The sequence below is a fragment of the Trachymyrmex septentrionalis genome, unplaced genomic scaffold (genome assembly GCF_001594115.1).
Source record: "Trachymyrmex septentrionalis isolate Tsep2-gDNA-1 unplaced genomic scaffold, Tsep1.0 scaffold44, whole genome shotgun sequence".
NCBI lineage: Eukaryota > Metazoa > Arthropoda > Insecta > Hymenoptera > Formicidae > Trachymyrmex > Trachymyrmex septentrionalis.
Window position 1 is genome coordinate 2,226,469 of NW_017305611.1, and position 10,706 is coordinate 2,237,174.

A 10,706-nucleotide genomic window follows, 5' to 3' on the forward strand; every position below is an offset into this window, starting at 1 on the left:
CACACACACACACACACACACACATACAATATATATTACATGTAATTAAATTATTCACTTAGAAAGGACTTTATATCAAAGATACTGAAGAGAAATCTTCATTGTACGTATTTCTAAAAAATAAGATTCTTAAAATAATGTCCTTTTTAAAATGATTGCATTAATTACACGTCGTCACACAAATCTTAAAAAAAAAAATTCTTTTAACTCTTTTGTTGGATACTATTTTCATCTAAAATTGTTAAATTTAGAAATGAGCTGGTAGTTATCCTTCATTCGGAGTATCTCTACATCTTGAGAATACTTGAAACAAGATCTACAAGCTGCAGTAAGTGAAGTCATGGATGGCAAAGAGGAAGTCTCAATAAAGTGCTTTATTTACACCTTGATGCAGTATGAAGGTGATAACAGTTAGCAGTTGCGTAGGATTTGAGAAATATCATAATTTAGAATCCTAATTCATTCTCACGGGATACTATAACTCCGGAACAAGAGTTCTGTTGCACATTATTTTGGAGAAGCATTCTCTATACCTCTAATAAACTCACTATCATATTGTTATCTTTGCTAAATATTGAGATTCTCGATCATCTTGAAATGTAACGAAAGGTGATTCACCGAAATTCTTCGTACACTTCGAGTTTCAACATACCGTTTAATCAGTATTTGCTAATGAATACCCCCCGATTGCCTTTGGTATCCTACTCGTAAAAACAAATTCGTTAGTGCCTTTATCAGCAACGTGATCAGCATTTATCGCAACGACTTTAAGGTATTCTTTCAGTCCTTTCTTTTTGTGATGAGGTATTATTGATGTATCATACGACTTTGTATTAAAAAAAAAAAAAAAAGGATCACGTAAATCGTGAGATCACAACTGTTCAGATTCGAAGGCCGCGTTGTCTATGCCGTTCATCATTTCGGTTTTCTGTGCTGTCTTCTGTGTGTCCACGATCCGAGGAGTTGATGCCTTTAAATTATAATCTGTCGCATCCTCGTTTTTATGATTCATCATAGCTTCGGGTTCTTTCTGCTCCTTCAGCATGCGATCCTTTCGATGTTCCGTGTACAACCAGCTGAAACAATCAAGCAATAACTTAACGTAGTGCAATCGCAGCTCGCAAACTTAATTCAATTTTCATTACAGTTCGAATCTGAATGTTTTCATGGGAAGATCATAGTGTTTAGCAAACGCAATGTATTGTTAACGTAACATATTACATTATAATCGTAACTTGATCATGCTACTCACAAGAATGCAAACACCGCGGGCACTGTCATGCATCCTCCGGCGATGAAGAACGTCCCCGGAAACGTATTCATGGTCGCCGCGTAAATGGCGCTGTACATTGGCCCATAAACAAGCGGCATCAGGGACTCGCATACGCCAAACAACGAATTCACCTTACCTACAAAATTACGTAACGTGTATGCCTTAGCTTCGGATGGAGAATAAAAATTGCGTTGAATTTTCCTTGCTGTTAACCGGACAGGAAGGCCTCGTTAGACTTTGTTCGTGATGGAAAAATTAATAGCATTGCCACGTAAATGTAATTTGGTGTACAAATTATCCGATTTATGCGGTTCCGCGAAATACGCTGTTTCGTGAGGTAAAGACCGAGCTCAAGTCGAAAAACATTTTTAAGTGGCACTAAAGTATTATATAACTATATATAATGATTGTAGAATTCTTTTGTTTGACTTCATTATAAAGGTACTTGTTTATTTTGTGCGCTTCTACGGAGAGCTCTTCTAATTATGAGAGATATATATGTATATCTGACGTTATCGCAAGCATCTTTTCTGTGGAATTTTACACAGGAAGTGTATGATCCAAATTGCGATGCAAATTGGACGCTTCCAAGAAACTCGTATGATATATATATATATATATATATATATATATATATACTTCAATCATGTACATAATATACAAAGTAATATTATATAATACAATACTTAATTTTTTTCTTAAAATCATAAAACTCCGAGATATAAAAATATAATGGCGTAAGGAGAATTATTTCTTTATTTATCATTATTCTTATTCTCTTACCGAGCTCATCGGTGGGCACGAGTTTAGAAGCTATCGATCGCATGGCGATGAAAGATGTGCCGTTCACGATCTCCACGATAGCGGCTGAAATAAGTAATTGATCCGTTATTAGATACACTCGCGTCGGGACTGGGGCTATACTGTGATATATATATTTTATATACGTAGTTGTTACCCTGATGTTAGCCGTTTTAAAAAGACTGACCTACGTAGACCATCCAGGCGGACGTGGCGAACGCGTAAACGAAACTTGCTAAAATTTTACTCGTACAGCTCATGATACCCACGATCGCGTCGTCTATCTTGAGAATGTGACTGAAGATACCGACGGAGATCGCGGTACCTGCGTATCAGAAGGAAAAATCTTTTACTTTTTCATGCGAGAATATTTTCATACGAATATCGGACGATCGCACGAATAACGATTCTAAAGGATTAGTAAGCGGACGAGCGCCTGTAAAATTCCAAGTGATTCCGTTAGTCAAAAGAAAAAGTATGTGAGAGAGTCGGATTTTGCGCGTTTGCAAAATTTGTAGAATAATCTACATCGACAAATGGAAAGTTTTCGTCAAATAGAAAGTCAAACCGAAGACAGTCATACCGTATTCGAATTAGGGCTGATTTGCTTCGAAGGCTTCGACATTCGTGAAGATCGAAGCTTCGAAGATTCAAAGAATCAAAATTATATAATTAATAGTAACAAATACATATATTTTCCTTAAAAAACATGTAAATATTACTACGAATATATTCTCATTTTTACTATTTACACATATATATTTTTCGAAACTTCGACGCTTCAACGGAATCAACTTCGAATTTCAAAATTTTGGCACCTCAAACTTTTAAGTTCGAAGTTAACTTTGAAGATTCGAATTCTTTCGAAGCTTCAAATTTTAGAAACTGTCAAAAGTAAGTACAGTCCTAATTCAAATAGGGCGAACTTAAGTGTCACGTTCGTAAGAACACAAATTCTAACAGATTTTATCTTGCATGCACGCCATTGGCAATCTGCCTTTCTGTTGCAAAATATTTTTCTAACATTTTCTACTTTGTGCTACCAGTCGACTTCTGCAACAAGCGATTGCATTTTCAAGGCAATTCCTACCTTCTATAATCAGCTAGAATAAAAGCGACAGTTGATGATTCCGCTTAGCAACGATATTCATTCTTACATAAGATACGTCTCCCGTTTGCTTTCATCGACCCATGGACGCAAAAAGCCTTGATTAACCCGATGTATGTACAGCATCATTACGAGAATAGAGCTAACGGATACCTTCGATTTGCGTGAAACGGCAATCGGAGGAGATTATCTGCTCCGACCGACTCGTACGCTGCGTCCGTCGTTTCTACACGAAGCAGAATGTACATTTCTACTTCAAAATAAGTAGTTAGATCAGTGAATGAACCGGAAGAATTCATTGCGCGTAAACGATTTTACGAGCGCTCGCTTAAATTCCCATTTTTTTTTCCTCCCTCTCGCTCATTAATTAACGTGCGAGACATTTTCAAGACTGATTTTCTTACCGATCAGATTAGTTACCATGCCAAACGTGGAGAACATGCTGAACGTCACTTCGTTCCAGTTGTATCGGAACCGCATGTAAAGATAGAGAACCGCCATTTCGCCTGTGAAAGAAACAAACTTGATAAAACCATTCGCTCTTGTTGCGTAATCTCTGTCTGTCTCTATCGACTAATTATAAAGTACAGGTACGATGAATCAATCAACGTATGCAATAATAAAAACTTTGACCAGACTCGCGGTAAATTATCCTCCGATCTATAAGTGAGATCTATTAAGTTTTATACTTAATATTTATTCATTGAATATACTAACGAGTATATTCAATAATTCCTTTGATGCATCTAAGAATAGACTTGCGCACAATAGATTATCTCTCAGAGTATCGGTTCTCAGAAGAGTCTCGATTCGTGACAGGCTCGCTATTGTGTTACTCATTATTGAATATTTATAGAATTCATTAGCTCAAGTTGGATTAATAATTAACTCTCGTTATGTATAACCATTCTTCGGCTTGTTTATTTACTCAAAGAATGGTTCTTAAGATTTACGGATTTTATTTTCGCTTCGCCTCCAAGCATCTTTTCGCGGTTTTAATTATAATTACTATTAGTGTAATTTGCAACACTAACACGTACTTTGTCACGGTACGCAAACAAACAATCACTATACTCACGGTTGACTTGAGCACAACGTATCGTATTTTGCGAGGTCATTGTTGTTAAGTTTCATGCTGTATAGCTATGGAGATATTTTGCAGATTCACCCAAGCGCAACGGTTTTCTGTTCAATTACAAACGATTTTCACGATTACATCGGTTACAATTAGACCGACAATTGCTTCCTGTATAAGTAATGCCAAGTTAACTGCGAAGGTCAAACGCAAATGTTAGTATTACGTAAAACGAATTCTCCTTTTCAGAAAAGAGAAGACATATTCCGGGGACAAGTGTGCAGCTGCCGAAGATATATCTAAGTGTTCAGCCTTATTAAATGCACGCGCATGCATTCTGGCGACGCGCGCTCTCCCATGAAATTGCAATGACATGTTTGCACGACATTGGTACGTAATGTGAAAAGTTACGGGTTTCCGTAATTCATCCCGCATTAAAATGCGTCGCACGTTCTTTGTGCCGATGCGGTATCCTCGATGCCGCACACTCCATTCAGGATTGTAGCGAAAATATACTACTGTATAACGTAATAGTCGCTTTCACCACGTATCTCTGACAAGCAAAGATCTGAAATTACATCGTGAATACATAGCCACGTTCGCGAATCGCGTTAGCATGCATGCTGATGGAAATTGCGTACGAATAAACGTGTAATATTGCGTGTGCTTGTGCATTAATATATTTCACTATATAAATATATTTCAGTATATACGTACGTCTGTAATTTGGAAATTTCAATATTAAATTATCGTAAAGAAACAAGTAAATAGACAGATAGATAAAGCCTCTATTAACGTTCTGGAGCAAGCTCTTTAAGAACGCACATAGCGAAGAAATAAAAATTATAATGATTACAAAGAGAGAAAGTATAATTTGAAAGTCATTTCATTCACTTGTCAATGTATTCTAAATGTATGTAAATTTCATATCTGCCTATTTTTACGATTGCATTTATTATGTATATTGAAATTCATTTTATGTACGAATTTGCGTAATTGTTCTCATTCTTATCCGAGTAAGCAAAGTGTGTCGAATTACGTAAATACTACTATTCCTTCTCGTTAATAATTAACATCGATTACAGTAAAAAGACCTTAAAAGAAATGATGAAAACGTGTAAATAATTGAATAAACCTCAATTTTAATCTAAAAAAGTTGCCCCAGTCTCTACATTTGCAACTGCCAAATCTACATGCCGATACATCTTGTATACTCGTTCGCGCTACAACATTAAGCCGTCAGGATAAATTATCGCGCTTACGAGACGTCACCGAGCGACTATGACGACAATGAGAGAGTCGAGAAAAGTAACGTCTCAAGAAGAGTCTTACAGGTATATCCGCGTTACAGCATTCGAAATCAGGAAGACGCCCATTACACGAAATTGTTATAAGCGTGACGACTGCCCGCGTCACTTAGCAGCTGGGGTAATATGTGCTAATGCGTACCCAGACATTGTAACGACGGGGCTACCTATATAATTAAATTGTGACAAGGGCATCTGCGAAATGTGCTGGAATTGTACGTCGTCGCTGTACGAGCGCGCACGATCGCATTAAAGTCGCGATAGCGCGCTGTAACAAATGCACGCTAATTGAAAAATTGAATGATTCGTGTGGTCGCGTGCTTGCACGGGCTACTAGCAGAAACTGGAGGAGCTTTATTGTTGCCGATATCGTCCGGCACTGAGACTGGATGCTGGTGCTAAGCGCTGACATCTGCATCGGTATCGTAAATTTTTATTTACGAGCTCCCCGTCTAACAAACTCCGAGGTATGCGGTTTGTTGGAAGAGGTTGTGTAAGAATAGTTTCCGTCTTTCATAAAAACTGTTTCCACACACTGAAAAAAAATCTATCTTGAACATTTATTTGTGAGATATAATGTTTATTTGGTTGAAACAAACCTTTATTTCAATACAGCGTTCCTAGTAAAGAAATCATTTTATTTTTTGCAATTAATCAAATACATTTCACGGAAATGTATATTTTGTCATCTCACGATCAAATTTTTTTATTACCAATAAATGTCAAAGAAAATATCATATGTAACATTTGATATTACTTGCGAATATTTCGATTTTTTTTCTTAGCGTGTAGAAGTTAACGATGTAATAAATGTTTGTTGTTTTGCTTGTTGAACTTTTGGTCTTTGCGGATTTATAACGGCTATACCTTGTAGATTACGCGCAATATCAGTGATTCCGAATGCCAAGCAAATGCAGTTGCAGTAAGATATTTTATTGACGCTTTAAAATACGCGGATTATTTGGATATCTCAAGTAACGCTACACGTTCGCGCTCGTATAATGTGTGCCTAGTTTTACCACAGGTTCTCTTACTTTCCCCTGACATACGATGTATATTCACACCGTCGGACGTAATTACTGATGGGAATGCGCACAGTTACCGCAACACGGTAGCAAGATTAACGAGAATTACCGTGAGTTTTTATCGTGCTACGAATGCACGTGAGAAATGATGGATGCATTTTATTTTCAACTATTTTCCAGCGGTTTTACCAATTTTTTTCTTTATTGTGTGAGAATTAAATTGTTTGCATATTTGAATCATTATACGTTTATTTCTCATGCATTTATGAGCTTTTTCTGATTTACATAATGCGTATAAATAATAATTGTAAAAAAAATTTTCACTTATATAAGATCGATTCAATGAATGAATAATATCATACAGCTGAATATGAATATTATATATATTGCTATATACAATAAATATATACAATTTTAATTGAGAATAGAGCTTTATAAGTTTTTAAGACTGTATTAAGTATGAAGTATACATGAAGTATATAAACACTTTTTAATAAAATAAAAAAAATTTGAAAAAGTTATAGATTTTTTAATGTTAAAATACAAAAAATTTGGCGACAATTTAGAACTTGATTCAACAATTGTTTCAATAACAGGTAAACATGTTATAAAATAATAATTAAAATAAAATTTGAGAAAAATTTCATGTAAATTGTAAAATTGTATTATTAAATATAAATATTGACCCTCTTAAACTGTCTCATATACATAATATTTATTTTTATATGGAAGGTCTAAATTTCTTGTTTTAATCATATTCTGCAGAGACTAAACAACCTGATCCTTGACAATAATAGTATTAGTAGATCACACTGTATTAATAACTCATTATTTACGTATTTGTAAAATTGAATATTAGATTAAGTTATAATTTAATTATCGTGAAAATTGGAAATAATTAAAAAAATTACTGAAAGAAAATGCCATGTGAGTAACATGTCTGAATTATACACCTGCAATTATAACATCTTGAATTATACAGAAGATCTATTTTAGCCTGCTTGTAATTCAGAATTCACACAGGGGTATTATTTGGTGTGAGAATTCAAGATTTTAATGATCACAATTAAAATCAATTGCAGAGTTAATAATAAAAAGTCAATTATACAGCTAATTAAATGCAAAAAAATTTTTTTTTCCATTGAAACGGATCTTAGTACTTAAGCACATACTTCTGTGCGAATTTATATACACTTAAGCACATACTTCTGCATACCGCGCGCCGAAAGCTTTTTGATTGGTCTTGAAATGCACTCATGAGCAAAACCAGAATAGTAATATCATTTATTAAATTGTACAAATAGTTCAATAATTTTTGGGGGGTTGCTAATATGCATCTTTAATACAAATATTTACAAGGAAATGTTAAAAAAATCTTAAATCTGCGAAAGATATTAAGACCTCGGCCGGGGATTGAACCCGAATCTCTTGCATTCCGTACGAGCGTCCTCACGATTAGACCACCGAGGCTTCAACAATATTCATCACAATAACCAGTAACTGGTAAATAAACGTCGTGTTTCAAAGTGACGTATGTTAAACAGTACTATATTGAGAAGTAGGACCAATAAGAACAAATCAAATTAAATACGAAAAATTCGTATTTTCAATTAAAGCGGATTTTAGTGCTTAAATACTTTTGTGTGGTTGAAGGAATATTTGTATGTAAATGAATTTATATAAATTCACATAGAAGTTAATTAGAATTAATTAATAAGTGTTAATTTTTCAACATATATATTGTTTAACATACATCACCTTGAAGCACGATGCTCATTTACCTAGTTATTGATTATTGTGACAAATATTGCCGAAGCCTCGGTGATCTAACGATCTAAGAAGAAAAAGTTATTCACATAACGTTATTGTTGTAAATAAGACGCGTTACATACAACTGTCGAATAACCTTGCTTAACACTTGGGAAAACGTTTCTTTAAAGGCTCTCGATTTATTCGGGCCATTTACTCACCGTAAAGGGGCCCGATCACAATCATAACAACGACCATGAGCACGATGACCCTTTTCTGGCGATTGTTCGCCCCTTTCTTGAACGCCACACGAAACGTCTCCTTGATATGCTTCAACGAGAAGAAGTCCAAAACAAAGGCGCACAACGAGGTCCGCTTACCCTCGCTTGGAAGGGACTTTTTCCGCGCGCGTTCCGCGAGCACCCTCGACGGTTCCTTGATAACCACTAGACCGTACACAAAGCTCATTATGTAACACACCATCGCGATACTAAAGACACCATAGAAACCCAGCTTTGTGTAAAATATCCCTGATAGGGCCATGCCTATTGGCACGCCCAAAGACAGGAAGACGTTGGCCGCGCCAATCCTAAGTGTTCTCGATTCGACGGTTGTGATGTCCGCTATATAACTGAAGATACCCATAAACATGGTAGACCAACCGCCAGCTAATCCAGGCCACACTGACTCCAGTACAACCACCTCCATGGGTAACTCGTAGAACCAGTAAGTGCAAGCAATGAGGGTAACACTACTGAAGAACTCGCCGATGATCGGAAGTAGCATGCAAGGCTTCCTTAGACCAGTGCGATCGCTCCACGCACCCATAAACAGAATCAGGATGGTCGGCAGGGCGCTCTGCAGCGGCGTTTTCCAGGTTTGCATACGCGCCACCATCTGCTGAACTGCCAGCTCCTCCGCCTCGTAACCGGTGGTGTTCCTGGCGGACAAAGCCGAGCACACTTCATCTGGATAAGCCAGATTCACTCGGCAGGCCTTCTCGAGGATTAGATTCTGGGTGGCCAGCTGGGAAAGCACGCTGGGAATCACATAGCACGCGACCATCGGCTCGACGGTGATGTTGCTGGTCAAGAAGGACCATTTCTGCCGGATGCTCATGGACTTCCAAGTAACGGCGCTGTCAGACTTTTCGGGGATCGATTGTTTCTTCTCCGATGTGAGCCCCGCGGGCGTGCCGATCGTTGTCGTGATCTCTGACATATTTCGCGTCAAAGAAGAAATAGAATTGAATCGACTTCTTTCAGAGAAAAATCACAGTCCCTTTCTATCGTCCAAGTGTACGATCGGCCGAAGGGCATCAAGCTGCCTGTAACAAGGAACGTCCCAAGGAATGGCCCGCGAAGAAACGCCTCGTACGCGAAGGCGTTCAAAGTTTTTCGCTCAGGTCGCTTCGGAGACGCGCGCGCTCGAGAGAAATCGCACGGTGGTCCCGCGACTCCCGGCTAATGCACCATCGTGCATTACCAGTCACCACCAGCACCAGCGTACCTCGTACCACCTCTTTCCAACGGGCCGCGCGCTGTCACCGCACGCTCACCGCTCTTTCCTACGATCGGCCTCCTGCAGGCGCGCCAACGAGTCGGTCCGCCTTCGTGTACATCCACTTAGGGACTAAGCACACGCGGTGGCCCCTCGGGGCAACGTCGCCGACTCGTTCGCGCTTAATCGGTTCCTCCGCGGTGCACGACACGCGGCTAATGCTCCACGAGCGCGATTACCAGCGCGCTCCCGCGAGTCGCTTCCGATTCCGCCCCGCAGGAGTTTTCGGGTCAAGGTCAGCCCCCCGACGACGGTGGCCCCGAGGGCCTCCGCGGGTCCTCCCGCCGCGCTCCTATTGAGATCCTATTCTTCCTCGGCGATTGCTTGCCCGCTTGTCCCGCTTGTCCCGCTTGTCCCGCTCGTTTTCCTTTCTCGACACGCGAAAAACATGGCGATCACCTTGACACGCGAGAGTGTCTTCCGCGATGGAGCATAACGAGCTACCTTACGTCCGCCAAATCTCTCCACTCGTAGCACGAAGTCTAATCCAGTGGTCTCAACATTGACATGTTGATAAATGAACGGCGTGTCATGATAATCGTGTTCATTTTCCTACCCAGGGAGTATTTATTCTTACGTCGGCGAATGATGATCTTTTTCGGCTTAATATACCTTACGATTCGACGAGACATCGTTTCCTCCTGCGTGAACAATTTAGATTTCCGACGATCCACCAACTGCGCAACTTACTATGTCGGAGGCTGTAGAAAGCCGCCGATGGCTTCATTCACTCTAGCCGAGATTCTCAAAGTTTATCGCCACCGGTGCAAACGTCCTCGCGCCCGGATGATGTCAACAACTCGTAACG

The 10,706-nt window shown here is 38.8% G+C and overlaps 1 protein-coding gene across 1 annotated transcript; it reads right to left on the reverse strand.

The window, feature by feature from the left end:
* Positions 1-820: 820 nt before the first annotated feature.
* Positions 821-10,048, reverse strand: LOC108751347 (solute carrier family 46 member 3). Its single transcript, XM_018491462.1, has 6 exons — positions 8,560-10,048; positions 3,587-3,688; positions 2,262-2,399; positions 2,057-2,140; positions 1,253-1,409; positions 821-1,076 (listed from the first exon to the last, which is right to left on the reverse strand). Exons 1-6 carry the CDS (start codon positions 9,557-9,559, stop codon positions 872-874), a joined length of 1,686 nt encoding a protein of 561 aa, XP_018346964.1. The 5' UTR covers positions 9,560-10,048; the 3' UTR covers positions 821-871.
* Positions 10,049-10,706: the final 658 nt, after the last annotated feature.

Bases quoted from the DNA above. Each gene is read 5' to 3' on its own strand.
- LOC108751347 (XM_018491462.1), bottom strand. From the start codon at position 9,559: ATGTCAGAGATCACGACAACGATCGGCACGCCCGCGGGGCTCACATCG. The intron at 3,689-8,559 runs GTGAGTAAATGG...TTTCTTTCACAG, and splicing joins TGTGATCGGGCCCCTTTACG to GCGAAATGGCGGTTCTCTAT. The intron at 2,400-3,586 runs GTAAGAAAATCA...TCTGATACGCAG, and splicing joins CATGGTAACTAATCTGATCG to GTACCGCGATCTCCGTCGGT.